The sequence below is a fragment of the Culex quinquefasciatus genome, chromosome 3, assembly GCF_015732765.1.
Source record: "Culex quinquefasciatus strain JHB chromosome 3, VPISU_Cqui_1.0_pri_paternal, whole genome shotgun sequence".
Classification (NCBI taxonomy): domain Eukaryota; kingdom Metazoa; phylum Arthropoda; class Insecta; order Diptera; family Culicidae; genus Culex; species Culex quinquefasciatus.
Window position 1 is genome coordinate 18,753,463 of NC_051863.1, and position 27,876 is coordinate 18,781,338.

The 27,876-nt window shown below is 41.5% G+C and overlaps 5 protein-coding genes across 5 annotated transcripts in view; 2 read left to right on the forward strand and 3 right to left on the reverse strand.

Annotated features, from left to right (window-relative positions):
- The window catches only part of LOC6046350 (14-3-3 protein epsilon), a 40,754-nt gene extending 38,129 nt beyond the window's left edge, over positions 1-2,625 (reverse strand). The window contains exon 1 of the mRNA XM_038258645.1: positions 1,892-2,625. Within this exon, the coding sequence (XP_038114573.1) occupies positions 1,892-1,955 (64 nt within the window). The 5' untranslated portion in view covers positions 1,956-2,625. The remainder of the gene's footprint in view (positions 1-1,891) is intronic.
- Positions 2,626-4,213: 1,588 nt separating this feature from the next.
- Positions 4,214-4,929, forward strand: LOC119770253 (solute carrier family 12 member 1-like). The gene is made up of 2 exons (XM_038264774.1): positions 4,214-4,428; positions 4,485-4,929. Exon 2 carries the CDS (start codon positions 4,513-4,515, stop codon positions 4,843-4,845), a length of 333 nt encoding a protein of 110 aa, XP_038120702.1. The 5' UTR covers positions 4,214-4,428; positions 4,485-4,512; the 3' UTR covers positions 4,846-4,929.
- Positions 4,930-15,914: 10,985 nt separating this feature from the next.
- Positions 15,915-17,593, reverse strand: LOC6046349 (histone deacetylase 3). The gene is made up of 3 exons (XM_001863531.2): positions 17,402-17,593; positions 17,243-17,341; positions 15,915-17,175 (listed from the first exon to the last, which is right to left on the reverse strand). The coding sequence occupies exons 1-3, from the start codon at positions 17,557-17,559 to the stop codon at positions 16,137-16,139; spliced, it is 1,296 nt and encodes a 431-aa protein (XP_001863566.1). The 5' UTR covers positions 17,560-17,593; the 3' UTR covers positions 15,915-16,136.
- Positions 17,594-23,849: 6,256 nt separating this feature from the next.
- On the forward strand, positions 23,850-25,813 carry LOC6046343 (serine/threonine-protein kinase rio2). Its single transcript, XM_038265187.1, has 3 exons — positions 23,850-24,052; positions 24,129-24,270; positions 24,343-25,813. The coding sequence occupies exons 1-3, from the start codon at positions 23,987-23,989 to the stop codon at positions 25,737-25,739; spliced, it is 1,605 nt and encodes a 534-aa protein (XP_038121115.1). The 5' UTR covers positions 23,850-23,986; the 3' UTR covers positions 25,740-25,813.
- LOC6046342 (sorbitol dehydrogenase) lies at positions 25,750-27,076 on the reverse strand. Its single transcript, XM_001863528.2, has 2 exons — positions 26,095-27,076; positions 25,750-26,034 (listed from the first exon to the last, which is right to left on the reverse strand). Exons 1-2 carry the CDS (start codon positions 27,003-27,005, stop codon positions 25,851-25,853), a joined length of 1,095 nt encoding a protein of 364 aa, XP_001863563.1. The 5' UTR covers positions 27,006-27,076; the 3' UTR covers positions 25,750-25,850.
- Positions 27,077-27,876: the final 800 nt, after the last annotated feature.

Consider the following 27,876-nt stretch of genomic DNA (forward strand, 5'->3'; position numbering starts at 1 on the left):
AGCACTGTGATAAGGTCCCTCTATCATGCTAATCAACACCGGCGCCGGCTACGACCGGTGGTAAGATCAGTGGTTAGTCCGATACTTGAGCGGTGAAGACCGCAAAATCGGCTGAATCTCCGACAAAGTTAGTATCCTCAAGGGTTGGTAAAATGTGTATAAAACCAGGATTCACCGATTCTTGTGCCACATACAAGCTAGCACAAACATTCCATGTTCATTTTGTGGAATTTGATGAGGTCCCTCGGTTTGCTGAAGATCTAATAGCCGGAAAATACGAGGCTCCAGAGGACTCAGCGTGACCTGCGAGATGTACCGATCTTTTGTGAGCGAGAGAGGAGAGCCGTGTTCCCAGCGTCAACACTTTTTTTTTTCTATAAAGATTCTTCCACCGCTTTCACAGTTGCGCGATCGACGCTACGCGTGTAGGCTGATCTGCTGGCTTAACGAGATATTAGACTATGGCAAACAAACTCGATTTTTTTTTTGTTTTTTGACAGTTTGCCAAACTTGCAAACAAATCCAAATGAATGCAGGCTGACGTTTCTGCAAACAAAAACAGTGTCCAGGGCATTTGTGGAATCAACGATTGATTGCCCCTATACAAACCGGAATGTGGCCGGGGGATTCTCACGTTGCTTCCTCCCCTGTAGATTTCGAAATGTATTGTTGTTTGAACATTCGTGCTCAAACTCAATCCAAAAACAACGAATCATCGCTGCGGTTAACTTTACGCAGTTGGCCTGGCCGTTTAAAAAAGAAGGATGTTGAAAGTAAGCTGCGCTAGGGATCAAAAAAGATTAGAACTGTATTAAAATTGATTAAATCTCTAATTTTTGGACTTCACATTTAGAAACCTAAGTTATTTTTTTAAATTAGTTATTTAAGATTTTTTATTGCATGTTGGAACATTTTGAAAAAAATTTCTAATTTAGAACTTTTAGAACTTAATTTTTTTTTCTTTGTGAGCTCCTTACTATACTAGTCTCTTTTTAAACAGAGATTATAAATCCTTACTAAAGATCTGGGCATAATTTTCACTAAAATATCTGACATAATATCAAATTTTTTATATTCTTTGTTATTTTTAAGGAAAGGTTTTTTTTTTTTTGGAAGAGTCAAACTCCAAAACAGTATAGAAAAGTATATCTTTTTCAAGTCAAGTGCTAAAAAGTTGAACTTTTCAGCCTTCAAATGGATGATGAAGTACTTATCAGTCCTGTTATTTTTAGCCAGGCAGGCCGTTTCGTTATTCAGGAATGACACGAAAACTAAGTCGTTTCATAAACAAACAAAATTTGAATTATTTTTTAACGTTTACTGGAACTTCTAACATAACGGACAAAATTGGCAAATCCCAACAAAATTTTCGCAAATCTCTAAAAAAAAATCCTCTCGCTGGCATCACTGCGACGTCCCTCAACCGAGCAACTCACACAACCACAATCACACCTCTCAACCCACACACCGTTTCCAGGAGCGCGCGCGCTCCCTCTGTGTGTTTGTGTGTTACTATGCACATAACCTCTCTCGCGTACGCACACACACACCCACACACGTACGATCAAGTTGCAAAGTTCGAAGACGACGGCGATGACGACTAGATTGAGCGGCGCGGCGCGACCCCAAAAGTAATTAGCATTTTTGTGGCCGAAATCAATCTTTGAGGTTAACTTTTTTTTCGCGATGACGTTTGACAGCTTGAATTTGCGCAAGAGCTTTGAATGATGGCTGGAAAAGGGCCACTTTTCACTGGGGGGTTTTTTTTTCTCATGGGCACCGAAAAAAAAGAAGGTTCCAGCGCAGAAGCAGCAAGAAGAAGAAGACGAGGTCCTCGAACTTATGGATCGATTTTCCTCCGCGTTGGAGTGACATTTGTGGGCGCACTTACCGTCGTATCGCTCGGCCTGTTCGGCCAGCTTTGCCTTGTAGATGTTGTTTTCGCGTTCCGACATTTTGGGTTCGGCTGGTTGGACTTTTTCTGCGCGACTGTTTCCGGTCTAGGTCCTCACTCTCACTTTACACACCGCACACTGTGGGCCGAAGCAGCACTCGCGGGGGCACTCCTACTAGCAGGGCACTCTCGGTTCTTCTACGACACACTTGGTAGTAGTGAGAAGTAGGCGCGCAGAGGTTGTAACGCACACCACCGCAACCACTCTCTACACAACCGGGAGAGGGGAAAAGAGAGAACGTGAGAGATTTACGGTACTCCGGCGAGATGCTCCAAACACACTCCTCACACGCACACACCCACAGGCACCGTTTGCTGCGGCAGTTTTTCTTCTTTTCCAGAAAAAAAAATTTCCTCCGAGGAGAATCCGCACACACCGTATCCGAGAAAACGGCACTTCCGACTCGCACACCCGGGGCCTGCTACTAGCGGCAACTTCCGGCCAACGAAAAGCTCGAAAACGTCCCGATCAAACAAATCCCAAGATCCGGGAACTCCCGCGATAATCCGCGCACGCACTACTGGCTTCCGGCTACGGATCGATTCGACACTTCCGGCAAAAAACCGCTGGCTGGCCACTAACGGGGGGGAAAAGACTGGACTGGACGAGAACTTCGAGAGAAGACTTCCGACTTGTTCGACTGCTTGAATCAATATGGCCGCGCCCGTTCGACGCGAAAAGCTCCAAAGCCTGGCGCTGGCGAGAAAGCGATTTTAAGGGAGTCGTCCGGAAACGACGTGGATTCGCTCGCTGCCGAGCATCGATTTCGTTCAATTTTGTATGGGTCGCTGAATTTCTCTCATCTTTTTACGAGCCTCGTGCTTTAGGGGCGACCCCTCAGTCGCGTGAGTGCCGAGAAGGAAAGAGAAAAACGCCGACGAGTGCTGGTGTGAGTTCTGGGAGTGCCAAACTGTCAAACAAAATCGTGAAGGTGGCAACACTTGAAAATTGAAAAGAATCTGACCTGATAATGATCCAAGCGCAAAAAAATTAAATAAAGAATATCCACCTTTAGGTGGTTGATGCCTTCCTCACATTCATTTAGTAAATACTTTCAGTCTAGAGTTTTTTTGACAAAGAACTTTGTCCTAAGGTTTCTATACGTGGTGTCAATCCAAAATTTTCGCGAAGCGAAAACGTTACGTGACGAATTCCCCTCTCGGCAAATTTCCCCTCTTTTTGGAACGTTTCCCAATCAGTCAATCGAGAGACGTGAGATTGATGTATCTAAAATCTCCCCCACTCCACCTCATAATTTTCGGATCGTCGACGAGCCAACAAAACTCGGCTCGGTCGCAGGGTTGCCACAAATACAGATTTATCTGTATTTTACAGATTTTTGAGGTGATGAGGTCATACAGAATCTGTATATAAAGAAATACAGATTTTATGAAAAACATACAGATTTACAGATTTTCCCGATTTTTTAATATAATCTAATTATTCGCGCTACAGTCTACAGCATTGCCTTGGCGTTCTCGATTGCGAGATTCCTACTCGAAACTAGGTGTTCGAAGGCTTGATTGTTGAGGCAATTGCAAACCTCTTTTTACACCTTAGCTTCCATCCATCCCGGGATTCGAACTGACTACCTTTGGATTGTTAGTCCAACTACCTACCAGCGACTCCACCGAGACAGGACCCAGGGAGACGACTCATACACCTGGACTGAGCTATCGACCTAACCTGTTATTGGTTAGTCCGGGGCCAACATTTACTTCCCTGTCCGACGGAAGGCGTGATCAGACAAATCTCGTCTCGAAAAATGCCACCAGGACCGTCTGGGATCGAACCCAGGCCGACTGGATGAGAGGCAATCACGCTTACCTCTACACCACGGTCCCGGTTTTTTATTAAAATTAAATAATTTTAATTCTTTAAATATTTTTTCAATTGCTGGATGAGCCCAAACATTACATTTTAGATTGTATAACATTTCTATGCATTAAAAAACAATTAAAAATATTTTGTTTTTTGAAAAATTGTTTAAAAATGTCAATACAGATTCCAAATACAGATTTTCGTCCCCCTGATACAGATATACAGATTTTTGACCATCAAAAATACAGAATCAAATGTGGCAACCCTGCTCGGTCGGTCCCGAAAATTCATTCTATTGCTGGACGACGACGACACTCAAAATAATCCACACGTTGATGCTACCTGAAAAATCACGTAATCCTGATTTTCCCCTCGCTAGGCTCGTTTTACGTGACACACGTAAAAATAATGTGAAAGTGTACTGGCAAAAAAATGTTTTCACGTTGATGTTACGTGAAAAGCCTTATGGTATTTTTCCACTAGGGTTTTCCATGTAGTTTTTATGTATTTTGAAATGTAACTTCAACGGCACTCGAGTGCGCCATTCGGCGAAATTTCTACGTGAATATTTTAGTATGAAAATTGATGGCGTTCGGTGAAGAACTGCTGCCAGACTTGTGGTCGCAAAATTTTATCGAAAATGTAACAGATGGTAAGTTAAATTTAGTTTAAACAGTTTTTTAAAAGAATTAATGTTTTTTGTTTCAGATGTCTAGAAGAAGCATCTTCTTTCTCGATGGCCATTGGCATTCTGGCCGGTGATATCACCAGCGGTGACCTGAAGAACCCCTCGAAGGCGATCCCAGGCGCAATCTCGGTCATCATCCTGACGTCGATTTCGTCCGTCGGAACGGCAATTGTGGCCGATATTACTGTGGTGAATGACGCCATCGGAAATGTTTCGGACTTGGCCAACGGGTCGTGGATCTATGCCGATTGTGCCCCGGAGAAGTACGAGTACGGATTACACAACTCGTTCCAGGTCATGGAGTTGGTATCTGGTCCAATCATCTACGCCGAGTACGCCGAAAAGGGTTTCTCCGCGGTCAGCAGAATCGGCAAACTTTGACCACATATCATACACATCATACAGTGCAGTCATCAGTTTATTTCCGGCAAGAGGCACGGCATTACAAAGTTGTGTACAGTGAAATCGTTTCAATAAAGTTTAAAAAAGTATAAATAAAAAAAATATCTTCTAATTAAAATTAATTCTTCTTATTTCCATCCGAAAAAAAAAGAAACTAAAATCAGAAACTACTACTATAAAATTTATATAGCGCTTACTACAACATACATGTAGAAATCATCGATTGATTCATTTAGCTTTTACGTGTGAAACACGTAGAATCAACGTGAAGGGATCTGGCCAAACAAATTCCGTTTCTACTAGGGTCACCTCGTAGAAGTTACGTGAAAACCCTAGTGGAAAAATACCGCATAGCTTTTCACGTAACTTCAACGTGAATATTTTTTTGAGTGGAGGACACATCAGAAGCAGATGGCCTGGTGGCCCGGTAGCAGACGGCCTGGAGGTCCGGGAGCAGATGGCTTGGAGGCAAGGACCAGCTAAGACATGCCGGTCGCGTGAGTCAATCATTGGAACTGGCCACCACCTGGAGTGGCCGGAGGCCCCGCGGATGTTCCGATGGGGGGACATTTGCCGGACCGTAAGAGTTGGGGCAATATGGGTATCAAACTTTAGGGATTTTGATACTGGACATGAAATTTGATGTTTCGGCAGTAGTGACCACAATCCGGAGTGGCCGGAGGCCCCGGGGATGTTCCGATGGGGGGACATTTGCCGAACCGTAAGAGTTGGGGCATTATGGGTATCAAACTTTAAGGATTTTGATACTGGACATGAAATTTGACATTTTGGCAGTAGTGGCCACCACCTGGAGTGTCCGGAGGCCCCGCGAATGTTCCGATGGGGGGACATTTGCCGGACCGTAAGAGTTGGGGCAATATGGGTATCAAACTTTAGGGATTTTGATACTGGACATGAAATTTGATGTTTCGGCAGTAGTGACCACAATCCGGAGTGGCCGGAGGCCCCGGGGATGTTCCGATGGGGGGACATTTGCCGAACCGTAAGAGTTGGGGCATTATGGGTATCAAACTTTAAGGATTTTGATACTGGACATGAAATTTGACATTTTGGCAGTAGTGGCCACCACCTGGAGTGTCCGGAGGCCCCGCGGATGTTCCGATGGGGGGACATTTGCCGGACCGTAAGAGTTGGGGCAATATGGGTATCAAACTTTAGGGATTTTGATACTGGACATGAAATTTGATGTTTCGGCAGTAGTGACCACAATCCGGAGTGGCCGGAGGCCCCGGGGATGTTCCGATGGGGGGACATTTGCCGAACCGTAAGAGTTGGGGCATTATGGGTATCAAACTTTAAGGATTTTGATACTGGACATGAAATTTGACATTTTGGCAGTAGTGGCCACCACCTGGAGTGTCCGGAGGCCCCGCGGATGTTCCGATGGGGGGACATTTGCCGGACCGTAAGAGTTGGGGCAATATGGGTATCAAACTTTATGGTTTTTGATACCGGACATGAAATTTGACATTTCGGCAGTAGTGGCCACAATCCGGAGTGGCTGGAGGCCCCGCGGATGTTCCGATGGGGGGACATTTGCCGGACCGTAAGAGTTGGGGCAATATGGGTATCAAACTTTAGGGATTTTGATACTGGACATGAAATTTGATGTTTCGGCAGTAGTGACCACAATCCGGAGTGGCCGGAGGCCCCGGGGATGTTCCGATGGGGGGACATTTGCCGAACCGTAAGAGTTGGGGCATTATGGGTATCAAACTTTAAGGATTTTGATACTGGACATGAAATTTGACATTTTGGCAGTAGTGGCCACCACCTGGAGTGTCCGGAGGCCCCGCGGATGTTCCGATGGGGGGACATTTGCCGGACCGTAAGAGTTGGGGCAATATGGGTATCAAACTTTAGGGATTTTGATACTGGACATGAAATTTGATGTTTCGGCAGTAGTGACCACAATCCGGAGTGGCCGGAGGCCCCGGGGATGTTCCGATGGGGGGACATTTGCCGAACCGTAAGAGTTGGGGCATTATGGGTATCAAACTTTAAGGATTTTGATACTGGACATGAAATTTGACATTTTGGCAGTAGTGGCCACCACCTGGAGTGTCCGGAGGCCCCGGGGATGTTCCGATGGGGGGACATTTGCCGGACCGTAAGAGTTGGGGCAATATGGGTATCAAACTTTATGGTTTTTGATACCGGACATGAAATTTGACATTTCGGCAGTAGTGGCCACAATCCGGAGTGGCCGGAGGCCCCGCGGATGTTCCGATGGGGGGACATTGGCCGGACCGTAAGAGTTGGGGCAATATGGGTATCAAACTTTATGGTTTTTGATACTGGGCATGAAATTTTACATTTCGGCAATAGTGGCCACAATCCGGAGTGGCCGGAGGCCCCGCGGATGTTCCGATGGGGGGACATTTGCCGGACTGTAAGAGTTGGGGCAATATGGGTATCAAACTTAATGGTTTTTGATACCGGACATGAAATTTGACATTTCGGCAGTAGTGACCACAATCCGGAGTGGCCGGAGGCCCCGGGGATGTTCCGATAAGGGGACATTTGCGGAACCATAAGAGTTGGGGCAATATGGGTATCAAACTTTAGGGATTTTGATACTGGACATGAAATTTGACATTTTGGCAGTAGTGGCCGCCACCTGGAGTGTCCGGAGGCCCCGGGGATGTTCCGATGGGGGGACATTTGCCGGACCGTAAGAGTTGGGGCAATATGGGTATCAAACTTTATGGTTTTTTACATGAAAATTGACATTTTGGCAGTAGTGGCCACAATCCGGAGTGGCCGGAGGCCCCGCGGATGTTCCGATGGGGGGACATTTGCCGAACCGTAAGAGTTGGGGCAATATGGGTATCAAACTTTATGGTATTTGATACTGAACATGAAATTTGACATTTCGGCAGTAGTGGCCACAATCCGGAGTGTCCGGAGGCCCCGCAGATGTTCCGATGGGGGGACATTTTCTGGACCGTAATACCCCGTTCGCACGGGCGAGTTATAGCCGGTTATAAGACCAAAAGTGGTTATAACTCTTAAAACCGGCTATAACTCTGGTTTTGCCCATACAACGAGCTGTCAAATTAAAACCGGTTTTAAGAGTTATAACCAAGTTAAAACTGCTCGAAAAGGGAACTCGACTACTTGAAAACTCATAGTAGCCTTTGGAAACATTTGAAAACGTCCAACATTGACAGGAACAAAACAACGTTTTTTCTCTGTTTCTTTACTGAAATACACCAGCTTATCGGCGCGTCCCAGTTCCAGAGCAAGTTCCACAGTGGACAGTGCACCGTGGCAAGGAACTATCGAAAGAAATTGGTTTGAAATCTTTTTTTAAGTTGCGAGATTAGCAGTTTGGAAGCATTTTATTGATCCGATACGCTCTTGCAGATTTTGCCCTGGAATTCATCGCCATTGCCCCCGGATCCAGTGCCGCTTAATGCCCAAAAACCTGAATGGACATACACACACATGGACGTGTGCAAGATGTGTTCCAGTAGAAATCCGATTTCGCACTTCACTCGGTGCATGTTGTAGAACTGAACTGGTTTTCCAAGTAGATCTTCGTTTCGCCTATCAGAACGTTTGCACCAACAAGTTCCCTATCGATATTTTTTCAGAGTCTTGCGGGAAGGTGGCCTAGATCTCGGAACACTTGCCAAACCCCGGATTCACAAGCACTACGGATCGGCCTTACCGTTTAAATCCATCGGATGCAGATCGGTCACCAGCGCGGTCCAATGATCCGAGGATTTGGCGCGTCCTGGCGGGAACGGCAGGCTCACGTGCTTTAACGGGGCATGCTACGGACTCAATGCTCTGCTGCTGTTGCTGGTGACTCGCGCTGTTGCTGCTGTTCCACGGCGAATAGAGGCTGACGCAGACTACGCTCCTGGCCGATTCTCGCGATCAAGTGTGCTGCTTTTGGTCGGACTCTCGGGCCACCTGACACAAACTCTGCCTGTGTGCAGAACTCCTACGCTGGTGGTACTTCGCTGGGACACGTGGCACTCAAGCTTGGTACTTCCAGACGCCGGTGAGGTCCACTAGCTAGGAGATTTTATGCGTCTCCTACAAACAACACCTGCCGATCACTGTCGGAGTGCTCGCCAGCGATGCTGGTTGGAAACGGTGGGGTCCAATGGCTCACGTGGTCCAGTTGCAGGTCACGTGTCGCGAGTCGATCGCTGGATGGGTTGGATGCTGACGAACGTCGATGGTGTTCCAGTGGCTCAAGATCGAAAACAAAGAATTCTACGGACGATACCACGTGACCGTGGGGACGGCTTAGCGGAGCAGCGAGGCAGGTTTCTCGTCGACGTTCGCGTCCTATAGCTTGGAGAGGATGGTGGGGCGTCCTTGTCTTCCGCTAGCCAAAGTGGCGGCCAGCTTTTATTTGATTTGTTCAGTACGTTCCAGTTTCGTTGAAGTTCTTTTAAAATTCTATAATAAAAGATAATGCTTGGGGGGGGGGTCTAGGGGGGATTCTAAGATGAACAATTTCGCAACACTGTTTAGGGTGACTCGAAAACCTCCCCTTGACCCACACATTGCAGGAGCGCGGTCGTCTCCTCCTGGCGATTGTTGATTACGGTGGTACTGCTGGTGGGTGAGGTGCATTATTTTGCCAAGAACTCGCAAACGTCCATTCGCATCATACTCAAGGATTTTTTGGTTAGGCGCAGTACTTCGACGGACACCCCGATCGGGGTTAGGGAATGTAGCGGTCTTCCGGTAATCCTAACAAATTAGAAAAGCAATTCTAATTTACTATAAGCACACAGTTTGTTCCATTCATTCTTGGCCATATTCAGCCGGTAGGGTCGACGTAGAATACGTGTTCGTTGTTGTCTAACTCGCCTCACTTCTTCTATGAAGTTGCTCTCAAGGATGTCTTGCGAAGGACTTGGAATCTGGCTCTAGCAGACCAAACGTCTTGAGTTAAATCCTTGACGGCACCGGGTACTAAATAAATTTACCTCGTGGAAATTTACAACTAATGAAAATGACGCCTTTGCGCAATTCCGCGAAAACAAACGCACTTGGTTCAGTGCGTTCTGCATAAGCTGACCAGCCGGCTTCCGAAGATGCTTCCGGCGTACCTATGGCCCTTTTCCCCTATCTTTTTGTATGAAGAGTAAATATCCCTCAGACACCCCCCCCCCCTCCACACCACCCCACCCCACCCCCTCAACTTACTCGCAGACTTTATTAAACTTTATCATGCGACCCGTATAAATTTGTTCGGCTGGTTTTTTCGAGTCCCATCATGGTCAGGTGCAGATTTTCAGCCGGTCTATGTATCTGGATGTAATGCTTGTCGAGGTAGATTCGTCCAAAAAACATCGGAGTTTGATCAGCATTTCAACAACTTTTTAAGCTCCATCGGGGACCTGCTTCAACTGAGTCTCAATTTTCATCACCAGAAGCAACACCTTTTCAAATTCCTCATCGTAATCCTTCCTGAACTTGACCTTTTCCAGCCTGAATACTTGGATCTTCAGGCGACCTTCCAGAAAGTCGTCGAGGCAAAACCCTCAGCATAAAGGCGCGACCTTTCGAGGCGTCAGTTGGGTCGTGGAGATCGTCTCAGATGTTTTCCGGAATCATCTTTATAGAAACAGCAAACTAGCTCCATCTGGCCAACAATCAAAAATAAATTCTGTAAATGAAGTTAGTCAAAACAAATCGAACTTATGAAAATTTGATTTTAAAATACCTGCCATCCTGCCCAATTCCAGAAGCGAAAAAAGGCCAAAAAACCCGGCCCTTACCGGACAGAGTGCCAACAATGGTCAAATTCCGCATCACCATAAAAAATCGAAAATATTTGAAAACACTAAATGATCACAGCCTGCTGTAGTCTGTCAAAATAGTTAAAACCGTTAAAACCTCTCGGGCCCGTGCGAACGGTTTGGATATAACTTGGTTTTAACTTAAAACCTTTTCGTTATAACCGGCTATAACTCGCCCGTGCGAACGGGGTATAAGAGTTGGGGGAATATGGGAACTTTAAGGATTTTGATACTGGACATGAAATTTGACATTTCGGCAGTAGTGGCCACAATCCGAAGTGGCCGGAGGCCCCGGGGATGTTCCGATGAGGGGACATTTGCCGGACCGTAAGAGTTGGGGCAATATGGGTATCAAACTTAATGATTTTTGATACTGGACATAAAAAGTTGCATTTGGCCATTATCTGAAATTAAGCAGTTAAAATATGCTAATGCTAAGCAGTTAAAATATATTGCTTATTAGGCAGGAAGTAATAAATAGACTACTGCAATGCATTTTTTTGTGCCACTGTGAAAATTTGTTTCTGGAAATTTAGAATAACTATCTCGTAATCATTAAGAGCCCTGTAAAGGGTAGTTTTTAATGTCTGCTGTTCAAATTTCCTTTACTGCCGCCGATTGCTTGCAACAGCCTTGCAAAAACATTCCCGCATCTTGGTAACTTTCGAGTGGTGAAGGAAAGTAAATTGATTTCACTTCGATTTCTATTTCAGCTCCACTTGCAATTTTCGTCCCCTTAGTTCGATAGGACGGTTATTATAAGGGGGAAATTTGGACCGGACATTCTAATCGAACATTTCAACAATCATCTTGCAAAGTTCTTTGTCATACTGGTCATGTGTAACATAACCACCTGCACCTTTTTTTTTGAAAAGATCCTATAAACTATTGTCTTTCATTTCTGGAGTTTGTTTTTTAAAAGGTCCAATAAACCGAATTTTCAATTTTTGCTTTATGGATGTTTTTTAATACCCCTGACCCTGACTCAAGGCGGTTTCAAAAACACACAGAAAGCAAAAACTGGAAATTTGGTTTTTGGACCTTCTCAAAAAAAAAAAAAAAAACTCCAGATTTGTTTATAGAAGTTGACTTTATAGCTGTTGGCCACCATTGCTAGTATCAACCACTAGAGGTTTAGGGTCTCTATCAACCACTAGTGTCTTCCTTTTTAACTACAAGAACTTCACCGGTCTGGGCTCATGAGTGTTTGAGTCCTAGCTTATTTTGTGGTTGGTCTTCCGATTACTCAGCCAATGGTGGGTCGCATTGTGCATCCGAGGCATCCGAAAATTATTTTCATCAAAATATCTGAGATTTGACCTCCAAAAAAACGTAGAAATAATACACAAGTGCTCATAACTTTTAGTAACGTTATCAGATCTTCAATGTTTTAGACTCATTGAAAGCTCTTTCAATTATCTCACTAACGACGGGACGCATGATGGACCCAGATATAATTTCGCCGAAGTATCTGAGTCCGGTCTCCGTAAACCGTATCGATAACACTTAAGTGCTAATAACTTTGGATAGGGTTATCCTCGGGGTTATCAGATCTTCAATGTTTTGGACTCGTTGGAAAGGTCTTTGAAATTACTTTCTAAAGATGTGTAACATGACGGCTTTTCTTAACTAAAACCACTTTTTTTTGAAGATTTTGATTTTTTTTACATTTTTTAGTTTTTCAATTTCTGCACCTTGTTTTTATCCTTGAACTTTTCAAGTTCTGAAGATTTTTATTGAAAAATTTTCAATTTCTTTTTTTTCATTTTTGAATTTAAAAATTTTGGGTTTTGAAAATTATGCATTTAGAATTTCTTGAATTTTTGATTTATTCATTTTTGAGTATTATCATTTCAAAAATTTAAAGATTTCTTATTTTTTCAATTTCTTAACTTTTGCATTTTTAATATAACATTTTAAATGCTTAAAATATTCGTATTTTTGAATTTTTAAATTTATTTTGCTCTATTTTTTATCAATTAATATGTTTTTATGACATGTCTGATTTTTAAAATTTCAACTTTAACATTCCAACGCCCAAGGCTCCAAAAAAGTTGGAACGGTAACTTCAACTCAATGGTTCTCGGGCATAACTCAACCAATCAAGATAATTCTTCTTTCTAGTGATTTGTTAGGATGTCTAGATGATTCTAGAACTTTGCAGAATTTAATTTGATCAAATCTGTAATTTTTGCGATCAAAAACATCGTTCCAACTTTTTTTTTCGCGTGCAAAAAAAAATCGCCAAAAATTCCACGGAGGCAGGCGTTTTATAAAAAAAGGTGGAACGATGTTTTCGGTCGCAGAAATTTCAGATTTGTTCAAATCAAGTTCTGCAAAATTTTAGGATCATCTAGACATTCTTACAAATTACTGGAAACAAGAATCGTCCCGATTGGTTGAGTAATGCCCGAAAACCAGCGAGTTGAAGTTACCGTTCCACCTTTTTTAGGAGGCTTGGGCGTCCGTGTAAGTTGGACATGCGTCGGGCGTTCCAGTGTTTAAAAATTTTGAAGCTATTGTTTTTTTGTTTTCTTGTCCTTTTGATTTTTTTGAATGACTTTTGAATTTCATAATTTTAAAACTTTTGAATTATCTAATTTTTGAATATATTAGTCTTGATTTTTTTTTTCATTTCTTAACTATGTTTTCAAAACAACCTATGAGTGATGGGTTTCCAATGCAAATAGAACTTTTTGACAATTTTACCCATAGACTAATTAGTCTATGATTTTACCTAGATTTTATGAATTTTAGAGTATCTAGGTTTATAACGATATTTTATAACGAGTATTTTATATTTTTTTAAATTTTTTGTAAGTAGTTTTGCATTTGATTGATTTTTTAAAAATTGATTTGCAGAATTTGATTTTTGAATTTCAGAATTTTTCAACTTGATAGATATGTCTACAGTTTTGAATTATTAATTTTTAAAATTTCTGATTTACTTTTATTTTAGCACAAAAAAAAATAATTGATTCAAAATTCTAAAGAATTTTTAGAGATCGAAATTTGCGAATCACAGTTTTTTTTCTCTATTTCTTTATAATTTTACATTTTCTTTTTATAAATTTCAATTGTTTTAAATCTTCGATTTTTGTTTTTTTTTATCTCAAATATTTTAATTTTAGAGTTTTATTATTTATGAATTTAGGATTTTTTGCCTAAAATAATTATTAATCATTTATTTATTTATTTTCTATAAATGTGAATAATGAATTAGGCCGTTGCAAATATTTTTCAAAGTTTATGTTTATGTTAAAAAAAGTGTCAAACCAAGAAGTGACTAACCACCGGAGGTTGAGTGTAATTATTGTTTATTTTTAAGTGTACAAATTTAGAGATTTTTTGAATTTTCCGATTTATATTTTTTTTAATTTCAGATTTATTTTTTTTAATTTCCGATTTATTCCTTAATATTGTTTTCGTGTTTTGTAAAGGGTATAAGGCTTTCTAGTCAGAAATTTACCAACACATTCAAAGTATATTTACATGGCAGCTGGAAGTTTGTTTGTATCAGATTTCCTATTTCTTTCTAGCAAAAGTTTTTTGTCAGGCGACTTCTAGCTGGAATGTTTTGACTGACCGCCCGATATGTTAGCCAACATACTTCGCAGGTCTGTGACAGCTCGAGCTCGATCATTTTTTGCATCAGGACACTGTGACGAGAAGTTCTTCATTTTTGTGTTAACTTATTTTTTTTTTTTCACTGGGCCCAGAAAGCCTTTCCTATTTTGGACCTATTTTCTTAAATTAAGTAAATTCAGGCTTTTGAAGTAGGATTTGCATATTTTATCTGCATCTTATAAATGACAGTTTTTTAGATTCTCATTTTTCGATTTTTTTTATCTTATTTTTTTATTATTTTCATTTTTGAGTTTTTAGCTTTAATTTTATGTTTGTACAAAATAACGTATTATTATTTTTTTTAAATTGGAAAGTTTTAAATATTCAGAATTTGAGCGTTTTAAAATTTTAAAATAAATATTTATATTTTTGTTTTTATTTATTTTTTATTTTTTCATTTCTGTGTTTTGAGGATTCGTGAATTTCTAAACCATAGAATATAAAAATTTAGAAATTTTAGATTTTCATAATTTAAATTTTTTAAAGATTTTTAAATTTTTGATTTTATGAATTTCGGAATTTTATTTTGAAATTTTTGAAAGTTTATATTCATCGAATTGTCACCTTATTAGCAATTTTCTCTTAACGTGAAGACTTCCATCATTGCCATAATTTTTCGTTCAAAGATATAAATTTTGCGTCGCTATCAATATTTTGACAAAATTCCTTCAAAAAGTTGTTTAGAATAGTGCCCTACACATGCTGATTCCTTTTGGTAACGATTATCCCATTCCTTGTAAAGTTATGGAAATCGTCATTAGTCAATGATTGCCAACAAGGACGTCAATGATTGTTCCACAAAATTATATAAATTTTGAAACACATTTGATTTAGACCAAAAATTCTTTGGTAATACATTTTGGTGCAGGAATTCGTTAAATTGAATTTAAAACAGAGAATTTTAGAGTGATGATCAATTTTCTTCAAAAATTATCATCATTCTAAAAAGCTTTGTATTGAATTCAGTTTAACGAATTTCTGCACCAAAATGAATCAGCATGTGCCGGTTGTTGCCTTCTTGAAGCCACTGAAAGAAATTTTGATCCAAATCAATTGTGCTTCAAAATTTATATAATTTTGTGGTACAATCATTGACGACCTAGTTGGCAATCATTGATTAATGACGATTTCCATAACTTCGCAAGGACCATTCCAAAAAGAATCAGCATGTGTAGGACACTATTCTAAACAACTTGTAGAAGGAATTTTGTCAAAATATTGATAGCGACGCAAAATTTATAACTTTGAACGAAAAAACACGGCAATGATGGAAGTCTTCACGTTAATGGGAGCGGAAAGTATTGGCAACTACACTCACACCCCGATGGTTTGACACCAACTGTCACTGTCGAACTGTCACTTTTTACACGGCGCTCACGCACACAATCAAAACAAACGTTTGTTAGTGTGTGTGAACACCGCGTAAAAGGGGTGTCAAACTAAAAAGTGACCCCGTTCGTTTGACAACAATTGGTGTCAAACCATCGGGGTTTGAGTGTATTGGTTTGATTGGATTTTATTATGAAAGTAGTGTAAAATGTAGTGTTCATTTTCAAATAAAACTATTTTTAAAATATTTCATTCAAGATAAAATGACATTCGAAGACAATAAAAACTCTTTCCAAATTGATGCGATAATACTTTCTATGCGGTAATTGAATTTATTAATCTCTAGCGTTATAAAAATTTAAATCGTACCCAGCATTACGATCGGTCCTGAAGCCCCTACTTAAGTTTAAATTCTTTTTTTTTAATTGGTTAAAATCCTATTTGCGATTGAGCTTAAAACTACTACTTGCTGCTGCTGTTAAGAATCTTAAAGTTAAGCGCCTAAGCTAAGCGTGCAATTCACGGATCGTTCTCACTTTTGTCGTTATCGTTTTCCCCGTCGAAAAACTCGTTCTTCGGCTCGACGTGCTTGTCCTCTTCCTCCTGGGTCATGCGGGCTTCCGGGTTGGGTTCCTCCTTGACCTTGACCTCCTCCGGCAGGGCGTCCTCGGGGATGTGGAACATTTGGACGCTGGGCGCGTGCTGGCACATCTTGAGGTTGTCGTACACGTGCTTGGTGATCGCTTCCAGGTACTGTTTGCTGTTGGCGTTGTCCTGCCGGCTGGGAATGTCTGGATGGAGGGTGAAGTCCGGGGCGAAGAACTCCAGGTAGTCGTTCATGGGCAGCTCGTTGGAGATGGTTTCGTCGATGAGGAGGGACGTTTCGTAGGTCCAACAGCGCGCCACGTTGCGCAGGGTGTAGCCGCCGCCTCCGACGACCAGGGTTGGGACGTTCAGATCTTTGACAAATTTAACGCACTCGCCGTGGCCTTTGGTGCTGAGGGAGAAGCAGCCGAGCCGGTCACCGGCCAGGGAGTCGGCGCCGCACTGTAGGACGATCGCGGTTGGTTTGTAAAAGTCCATGACGTACGTGATGACCGGCTTGAACGTGGCCACGTAACTCTGGTCGTCGATGCCTTCTTTGAGTGGGACGTTGACCGAGTAGTACCGGCCGGACTCGGCACCGATCTCGTACATGTCGCCGGTGCCGGGGAAGAAGTAGTTGCCGTACTTGTGAAAGCTCACCGTCATGACGCGATCGGTCAGGTAGAACGCCTCCTGGACGCCGTCCCCGTGGTGCACGTCAATGTCGATGTACAGGACGCGCGGGTGGTACTTGAGCAGCTCGAGGATCCCGATGACGATGTCGTTGACGTAGCAAAAGCCGGAAGCTTCGAACTTTTTCGCGTGATGCAACCCGCCCGACCAGTTGATGCAGATGTCGCTGTGGTTGTGGTTCAGCTTCTGAGCGCCCTCGAGGGACGCTCCGGTGTACATGGCGCAGAACTCGAACAACCCGTCGAACACCGGACAATCGTCGCCGACGTTGAACGTAGATCTACCGAGAAGAAAGAAGAAAGTGTCAGTCTGATCAGCCTACAGATATTGATGGATTTTACTCTTACAGGCACTTGGTGTAGCCCTGAATGTTTTGCGGCGTGACCCGCTGCAGGAAGTCGATGTACTCGTCGCTGTGGAAGCGGCACATGTCGTGTGCGCTGGCCCTAGGAAGAAGAATTTGAAGGTCAGTAAGATCACAACGAATCCAAGTGAGATTCACTCACTTGTACGGCCGGTAGATTTGCATCTTTTTGTGCAGGCCGTAGTTCATCACCAGATGGTGGATGACCGACAGCCGGTGCGGCTTCATCGGATGGCCCGGCCCGTAGTGGAAGTTGCCCACGTCCGGGTTGAAAAAGTACGACACTTTTTTCGTTCCCATGGCCCCTCGGTTCTAAATGTAGATCGTGTCCGATTGCTCCCCCTCCTCGATGTACTGTTTCCAGGCGTAGATGACAAGCAGGAAGAAAACGGCCGCGAGCAGGCGCTTGGTCAAACTAAAGTCCAACGAGTTAAGCTCTGGCGATAGCGGAAGCTGCTGGTGATGCTGCTGATGAAGCTGCTGCTGCAAATGCGAATGATGATTGCTGGTTGGCGGCTGAAATTCGATCGCTTCAAAGATCATTCAGCTGCTGGTTCGGGTGAGCCAGGGCACCGAAACAATCCTCCACCGGAACCGCAACAGCACCGGCCCTCGCAGCTAGCAAAGTAACGTCGTGTAATATCCCACGGCCGAACTCCATCGGGAAAAACCTCAAAGGCTCGAAGGCACACCTTCCTCTTGCGGACCAGAAACCCGGCGCGCAGTTACACAACACAATTGATTTCTCACACAATCACACGCAACTACAAGGAAGGAAAGGAAGAAAAAAACACGCGAATGCAGATGGAAAATGCACCAAAATTGCCGAAAAAAGCTGGAAAAATTCGACAGTGTTGTGACAAACGGGACTCTGATGGGCGACGACGACGCGCTTTGAAGTTTGGAACCGCATGCGAAAGGGGAGGACGAAGGAAAACAGACAAGAACATGACAGCTCTTCATGAGAGGTGAGTTGGGCAAAGAGGTCAACTGGTGAGCAGTGGATGAAGTAACTCAATTTTGGGTATAATGTAAGGTATGCACTTCGGAAGAAACCGATCAAGAAAAAATTCAAATGGCCAGCAGCGGTAGCGAAAGCAAGCCAGAGAGGGTGAAGAAAAGCCCCAATAAAACTTTCCCTCTCTTTTGTCCTGCCGTTCGTAAAGCTGTTTCTTGACCCCTTTCCTTCCGATCTGCAGACTAGCCTTAAGGAAAAATACTCGTTGGTTTTTGTTCAAACTAGCCCTTCCAAAAAATGGTCAAACCTCGGTACCCAGTGAGAATTTTGGCTCGAGATCGAGCTTAAACCCATCCACGACGTTCTAGCAAGATTCTAACAGAGTTCTCACAGAACTGGATATTCTTAGTGCATCTCCAGCGCTGGGTGCAAACATCGAAGCAAAGCTAATTTGCACCCGACGTCAACCCCATCGCGGTACCTGTCGCAGTAGCAAATTTGCTCTCAGTTCTTCGGGATTTCACTTTGCTACCCGGTATTCAGTCTGTTTGCTACCGCTTCAAATGGAATTATGCACGGAAAAATCGAATCAAGCACGGAAAAAAATTAAAAAAATTAAAAAAATAAAAACACTCCAAAATTTTAAAAAATTTCAAAAAAATTCAAAAAATTCAAAAAATTTAAAAAAATTTCAAAAAAATTCAAAATTTTCTAAAAAATTTAAAAAATTTCAAAAAATTTCAAAAAAATTCAAAAAATTCCAAAAAAATTCAAAAAAATTCAAAAAATTTCAAAAAAATTCAAAAAAAAACAAAAAATTTCAAGAAATTTCAAAAATTTCTAAAATTTCTAAAATTTAAAAAATATCAAAAATATCAAAATTATCAAAAATATCAAAAAAAAATATCAAAAATTTCAAAAATTTTAAAAATTTTAAAAATTTTAAAAATTTTAAAAATTTTAAAAATTTTAAAAATTTTAAAAATTTTAAAAATTTTAAAAATTTTAAAAATTTTAAAAATTTTAAAAATTTTAAAAATTTTAAAATTTTAAAATTTTAAAATTTTAAAAATTTTAAAAATTTTAAAAATTTTAAAATTTTAAAATTTTAAAATTTTAAAATTATAAAATTTTAAAATTTTAAAATTTTAAAAATTTTAAAATTTTAAAATTTTAAAATTTTAAAAATTTTAAAAATTTTAAAAATTTTAAAAATTTTAAAAATTTTAAATTTTAAAAATTTTAAATTTTAAAAATTTTAAAAACTTCAAAATTTTCAAAAAATTTTAAAAATTTCAAAAATTTCAAAAATTTCAAAAATTTCAAAAATTTCATAAATTTCAAAAAATTTAAAAATTTCAAAAATTTCAAAAATTTCAAAAATTTCAAAAATTTCAAAAATTTCAAAAATTTCAAAAATTTCAAAAATTTCTAAAATTTCTAAAATTTGAAAAAATTCAAAAATTTTAAAAATTTCAAAAATTTCAAAAATTTCAAAAATTTCATAAATTTCATAAATTTCAAAAAATTTAAAAATTTTAAAAATTTCAAAAATTTTAAAAATTTCAAAAATTTTAACAATTTAAAAAAAATGAATTTTTAAATTTTAAAATTTTTGAATTTTTAATTTTTGAATTTTTAATTTTTTTGAATTTTTAAATTTTTAAATTTTTGAATTTTTGAATTTTTGAATTTTTGAATTTTTAAATTTTTGAATTTTTGAATTTTTAAATTTTTAAATTTTTAAATTTTTGAATTTTTGAATTTTTGAATTTTTGAATTTTTGAATTTTTGAATTTTTGAATTTTTAAATTTTTAAATTTTTAAATTTTTGAATTTTCGAATTTTTGAATTTTTAAATTTTTGAATTTTTGAATTTATAATTTTTTTTTAATTTTTGAATTTTGAATTTTTGAATCATACATCATACATAAGGCTACCAACTCTTGCTGAGACAAAATCCGTATTCTTTACCGATATGACACCATGGTATAACAAAAACTATCAAGGAATTATTGTCATGTTTGCTTTTACGAATAATATCGTTGTTCGTGTTTTCACGAAAACATTTCTAGAGTTTTTATTGGAAAGGTCCTATAAATACAAGCACAACACAAGGTTTTCACAAGCCAACATTTGATCTTTTATTTAATAAAAATGTTTTGTAAGGTATTTGAAAAGAACAATCATTGACAATCAATTTTGAACTGAGGAAAATCAGGAAAATTATGCAAACGGAATCGACGAAACACCTTATAATGTGGCCCTCTTAAACCTTACGGTTTCGTCAACGGATCCACAGGCGTGTATCGTTCTTTTTGCGACAAGACTCCGCCTCCCCGGTCTCCTAATACACTTACACTTAGAACGCGCTCGTCTCGGGATTCGAACGGCGACCTCTGGATTGTAAGTCCAGTGCGCGGTCCGATTCATCCACATAGGCAGACGATTATGCAAGTTATCCCTTTAAAATCAAACTGACAGTTAAATAAAAATATCTAATTAGAGAAAGCTTTGTCCCAATTAAAAAAGCAATGAAATTTTTAAAAAGTTGTTAAAATTCCGTACAAATCCGTATTATGCGAAAAATTCCGTACAAAAATTCCGGCCTGTTAAAAATCCGCGGAGAAGGTCGAAAATCCGTACGGTAAGGAAAAAATCCGTACAGTTGGTAGCCTTAATCATACATATCATACATAGAGCAGACATATAAAAATCTCCGAAACACGCATTCAAAACTTTGCCCCCCGGCTTGCCGGTACTTGTCGGGTATCAGAAAATGAGTACCCGACAGGTACCGACACATATTTTTCTTCTACAGATGAACTTGAGATCAAATTTGATACCTGCTTTGCTACGCGCGGTGGGAGACTCGGGGGCAAACTCGAGAGCAAACTGACAGGGAATCAAATCGGGTAGCAAATGGTTTAACTTTCGACATTTTCGAAAAATGAAATTCTTTGAAATTTTTAATAGGATTAAAAAGTTAAATAAACTTTTTGCATTTCTAGGCATGAATCAACACATAATTATTGATTTTGAAGGTAAACGAGAGCAAAAAATGATAAAAACCCATTTTTGCCCCCCGCGGTGGGCTTGTTTCGGTGGCAAATTTGCTACCCTAGCGGTGGGGATGACGGAGTTTTTTCAAGGTGGCAAATTTGATCTCGGTATTCATGAGCCGGGTGCAAATTTGATTTGCACCCCAGCGCTGGAGATGCCCTTACAGTATTCTAGCAGAAATGTTCTACCGATCTAGCAGGATTCTGCTAGAATATTTCGTGACTGGGAATCGACTTAAGGCTTGAGCCAAAATTCTCACTGGGAACTTTCTGTAATTTCAACATGAGATTTTCAAGGTTATTATAAATAACCTGGGTGATGAATAGAGAGAATGCGTAATATGATATTCGAATGATCCCACTTATTGTTTACATCTACAAAGTTGGAGGCTGTTCAAGCACAAGCATGACTTTTTTCTTACTGGTAATGAGCTGTTTAAAAATCAGTAGTATGTGTTTTATTATGTCTTGTTTTGACATTTTTTGCTGGAAAATTGTGTGTGTTTTCAAGTTTCGATCAGTTAGAAGAGTTTTTTTTTACGGTTGACGAAGAACCAAGGTGAAAATGTCAATATGCGATGTCGCAGATAAATTCCCTGGCTTATTTTGAAATTCTGCAGCTCTTTTTGGTCCAGCAAATAAACATCGCTAATTCTAGCGAAGCTGATCCAACAAACAGAGGCGATTATCACTAAACCAGTAGGTTTTCAAACGGAACAATAAAGACAGTTTCTAGATGGATACAACCACATTGATTCCATAAACAACTTCCATTCATAATTATAAAAAAATGACGATCTCGCCTTCAACTTTCTTAAGATTTTTTGATTTCAGCTCCAGGTCCCAAAAGTCACACATTTTTTAGTCTTGCAGAAAAAAAAATATCGATAGCAATACTCTTTATTTTTGGAAAACAGTAAATTGATTCCACTTTGACAGTTCAAAATTGATTTTTTTTGTAAGGCGATTTCTAGCTATTTTTTTACTGATCGCACGATATGTCAGTCAACATACTTTGTTGGCTGATTTTAGCGTGACATTCTTCATGGATGAAGCCTTAAAAATTCAAAAATGTATAAATCAAAAAATATAAAAATTCTAGAATTCCCATATTTACAAATTCTAAATTATTTGTTTGAAAATAATTCTTCAAACATTAGAAAACTCTAGAGAAAACTATAAAATTTAAAACGAAAAAAAAACAAAATTCAAAAACTAAAAAAAAAATTCATCATCAAAAGTATAAGAAATAAGTCCTAAAATTAAGCTTAAATTTGTGATATTATTGTTCACAACGATAAAGCTTATTTTTCTGAGTACAATGACCCTGATTCATCGAAAAATTTATTTATTTATATTCGTCAATTTATTTTTTGCATTAGGGCCGGTATCACGCCGGTATGCTGTTCAAAAGAAAGGGGGTCAAGAAACTGTGGGAATTAACGCTTTGCACAGCGCGCGGAAAACATAGAATCAATCGGAGAAAGAAATAAACGTGGTTTTTCAAAAAGAACGCAAAAGGAAACTTTAATTCTTCGTGTTTACCGCTGTAAAGCTTGTTCGCGAATGACGGTGACGATGAGTGCGCTAAAATAACAAAAACAAAAAATTACTCCAAGAAGGTGTAACAAAGATATACACTTTTTCTCTCGCTGACAGGGGGCGCGTAGATGTTGACAGTAGTCATCCTAAATCAACAGAAACAGCTTTACGAACGGCAGAACAAAAGAGAGGGAACGTTTTCTTGGGGCTTTGCTTCACCCTTTCTGGCTTGCTTCCGGAGACTTTGACGAAAATTCACTTTCACACTATTCACACGGATAATCGAAAAAAAAAATTTTTGCTGTCTTTTTGACAAACAAAATGGCGGTGATGAAACATTCAAATAATGCATTCTTTAAATTTAATAGGCAATCAACCAGTAAAATTTGGCTAAAAGGAGTCACAGAGCAGCGGTAGCGAAAGCAAGCCAGAGAGGGCGAAGAAAAGCCCCAAGAAAACGTTCCCTCTCTTTTGTTCTGCCGTTCGCAAAGCTGTTTCTTGACCCCCTTTCTTTTGGAGAGCATACCGGCCCCCTAAAATAAGAAAATAGATAATACGAAAAAACATCTTTTTCATGATTCGAAAATGATTTCGAAGCCCCATACAAACCTTTGGATAATCAAACTTCTGAAAATTTCAAATACAAAAATAAAACAATACAAAACGACAAAACGACAAAAAAGACAAAAAAGACAAAAAAGACAAAAAAGACAAAAAAGACAAAAAAGACAAAAAAGACAAAAAAGACAGAAAAGACAAAAAAGACAAAAAAGACAAAAAAAAACAAAAAAACAAAAAAGACAAAAAAGACAAAAAAGACAAAAAAGACAGAAAAGACAGAAAAGACAGAAAAGACAAAAAAGTCAAACAAGACAAAAAAACAAAAACAGACCAAAATAACCTTAAGATTGATCAACAAAACTCCCTAAATTTTGAGTACTTTTCTTGTTGGCTCAACCATGCCAGTTGACCTATTTGTCCGAACCTCTTCTTGCTCGTCCTCTTTCCTCTTTTCCTTTTGACAGTTCTCCAGAGCACTCAACATCAACAAAACGCACGAGGTCCGTGTTCTTTTCGTCAACCCCGTCCATTCAGTGCGCAGTTTTTCCAACATTTTCTGTGTGAAGTCCGTGAAATCCATCGCTTCCGACAGATTTCCGCAACCATGGGCAAGCTCAACGTAACGGTGCTCCGGTACCTCAGCAAGGAGGACTTCCGAATTCTGACCGCGGTGAGTGTTCCCCCCTCCCCCACGAAATGTCTCGATTTCAAGTTGGGTTTATTTACGATGTTTTGATTCCGTGCAGATCGAGATGGGCATGAAGAACCACGAGCTGGTGCCGGGCGCGCTGGTGGCGGCCATCGCCAGCCTCAAGGCAGGCGGAGTCCACAAGTTGCTGCGGGAGCTGTGCAAGCACAAGCTGCTGACGTACGAGCGCGGGAAGCGGTGTAGGTTCCGCACAACCGAAGGTTGTTGGAGTTGTGTTTAATTTGAGTTTGATTTGTTTTTTTTTTCGGCAGATGACGGATATCGGTTGACCAACATGGGTTACGACTACCTGGCGCTGAAGTCGCTGACGTTGCGCGGGTCGGTGGCCGGGTTTGGGAACCAGATTGGGGTGGGGAAGGAGAGTAATATTTATACGGTTGGGGATGAGGAGGGCAATCCGTTGTGCTTGAAGTTGCACCGGTTGGGGCGGGTTTGCTTCCGGAACGTGAAGGAGAAGCGGGACTACCACGGGAAGCGGCACAAGATGAGTTGGCTGTATTTGTCGCGGATTTCGGCGACGCGGGAGTATGCGTACATGAAGGCGTTGTACGATCGCGGGTTTCCGGTGCCGCGTCCGGTGGATTTTAACCGGCATTGCGTAATTATGGAGCTGGTTGACGGGTACCCGTTGACGAACGTGTCCGAGGTGGGCAATGTGGAGCAGTTGTACGACGATTTGATGAACTTGATTGTGCGGTTGGGAAATTGCGGAGTGATTCACGGAGATTTCAACGAGTTCAACGTTATGATCACGGAGGAGGACCAGCGGCCGATCTTGATCGATTTTCCCCAGATGGTGTCGACGTCGCATCCGAACGCGGAGATGTATTTTGATCGGGACGTGCAGGGCGTTCGGGATTTGTTTCGGAAGAAGTTTGGCTACGAAAGTGAAGAATATCCCAAGTTTAGCGATCTGGAGCGGGAGGATGAGCTGGACCGGGAGGTTCTCTGCTCTGGGTACGGATTTACGCAGGAGATGGAAGAGGATCTGCACAAGGAGTATCACCAGAAAGAAGGTTCCGAGGAAGGCAGCGACGAAGACGACGACGACGATGAGTACCAGGACAGCGTCACGGGAGATCTGGACGAGGACGAGCTCGAAGAGTGTCGCAAGAAGCTCGAGCAGGAGGTCAAATTCGCCGAGGAGAAGCCCAAAAAAGAAGACAAAAACTCCAGCATCCTCAAATACATCGCGTCAATGTCCGCCGAAGAAATGGACAAGCCCTGCGACGCCGAGGACGAAGAACTCTTCAAAGACGCCCTGGACATCTCCGTAGAACCAGCGTACGTCGAACCAACCCAAACAACCCAGCCGGAAGCACCCCAAGGGGATGACGCCTGCTCGGTCAGCTCCAACGACCTCGAGCAGGCGGACACCGTGGCCGATCTGGACCCGAACTCGCGCGAGTACCGCATGGTTATGGTGCGCAAACTGCTGGACGATGCGCGCAGTGCCCGGTCCTACTCGACCACGGCCAGCACGATCGCTCCGTCCCTGGTTTCCGGCCGCATCCGCAGCGACATGCGCGACCAGCAGAAAAAGGACCAGAAGAAGCGTGCCGTGCCGAAGGGCGAAGCTAGTGCCGTGCGGCGAATGCGCAAGGACAACAACAGCGTCGTCAAGGAGTACCGCGGGTGGGACTTTTGAAAACGCTGGGTCGGTAAGTTTGTTCTACTTTATTAATCATTCTGTGTAATATATATATGTTGGAAAAGCTGAAACGAACAAGTGTCGCAAATTCGAAAGAAAAAAAAGTCCCTAATTCTTGAACTTGGTCTTGTTGTTGGTGTCTCGGGGGATGAGATGGATCATGATCTTGACGCCCTCGCCCTGGCCGGCCACGCGGAACGCCTCGTGCACGTTGGCCAGGTCAAAGTGGTGCGAGACGAGCGGCTTCACGTCGACTAATCCGCTCGCTACGATCTCCATGGCGGCCGGGTAGCTGCGAAAAGAGGAAATTTGAATGCTTTGGCTCTCGGTGAGCTGGTGATGAAGTACTCACTCGTGGTTGTACCGCATGGCGGTGGTGATTTCAATCTCCCGCGAAATGGCGTCCACCATCGGCAGCTGGACGTCCTTGTTGCCGAGTCCGACCAGGCAGATTCGACCCGCGTTCCGCGTAGACTTGATCGACACGCGCATTCCCGGCTGCGATCCGGTGCACTCGAGGACGCGATCAGCCGGACCTCCGAGAATCTCCTTGATCTTCCGCACAAGATCATCTTCCGAGTCGTTCTTTCCGATCGCGATCACCCCGGTCGCGCCCAACTTCTTGGCCACCTCCAGCCGATGTTTGGCATGTTCCAGGTCCAGAATTACGGTCCGCGTGGCGCCCATGGCCTTGGCCGCGATCAAGCAAATCAGCCCAATCGGACCGGCTCCAAAAATCAGCACCTTATTGCCAAGCCTGACGTCGACTTGCCTGCCGGCGTACACACCCACCGCCATCGGTTCCAACAAAGCACCCTCCTCCATGGTCATGTGATCAGGCATCTTGAAGCAACAATCCGCCAGCTGGGCAAAATAATTCGAACAATTTCCGTCGGTGTTCTGCGTCGGCGAGTGGCGCCCATTCATGCACACGTTGTACTTGCCGACCTTGCAAAGATCGCAGATTCTACACCCGGCAGCGGGCTCGATCGCGACGCGATCACCCACTTTCAGGTGGGTCACCGAACTGCCGACCTTCCGGACGATCCCAGACGACTCGTGACCCAGCACGATCGGTCTGATCAACCGTTCAGCTCCGAAGCCACCGTCCTTCAGGAAGTGGATGTCCGTGCCGCAGATTCCGCAGGTGTCGACCTCGAGGACCACCTCGTTGAAGGCCGGTTCCGGGATCGGGAGCGGTTCCAGCCGGAGATCGTTCGGACCATGGACCCGCGCCGCGAGGTTCTCGTTCTTGGGGGCCATGATTCTAACTCCGCTTGAGCTTTGCTCTCAACTGACTAAAGGGTACTTGACGAATGGTGCTGATATTAACCACGAGGGCTGCTTTTATTCGATTGAGGTAGGGCAGTTGGGGATTACCATAATATGCTTCTAGATGCACCTTCGAGTGTGACCTTGGAAAAAGGCACCTTGGAGCTGTCCTGATAACGCTGTTTGCTTTGGTGTACGTTACAGATGGCGTTGCACATATTGTCTATTATCAGATTTCCACATTAACTAAATTGAGTAGATTGTCATCATTTTACTGCAATCCAACAGCCGGTACAAAGCCTCAAACAGTGTACTGTAGTTGTTCTGAAGCTTGATGAAAAACGCCGATGTTATAACTCGCGATTTGCTTCTTGCCAGGCACACTGCATAAAGTTTACCGTAAAGATGATTCGTTGAATTGCCGATTGCCTTCTTTGAGTATATGTCATAAAAGACATAAGAAAAAGTTTGATTTTGCCGTGTTTCTGAAAAAAATCAAAAAAAAAAAATATTTAAAATAGTACCAGAAATTGATGACCTTGATTGAGCTTAATCAAAACTGGGAGATCTTACCCTGTCTGTGCTCTTTCCGGGCTTATCAATCTTGATTAGAAATATTATATAATAGGCTAAGAACAAGATGCATCCTTGTTATCAATAGAAGCCGTTTCGAGTGATAAGGGCCACGTCGCATCGTAGTTCATCTTACGTCATGGTTTATATCAGGAGTTCCCAATGCGTCTGACTGTGGTGATGTTTTGATTTGTGAGATTTCGTTTGAAAATGTTTCTAACTTGAATTCTAAAATTAAAATTTAAAAATTTATAAATTTTGAAATTCTAAAATTTCAAAATCACGAAAT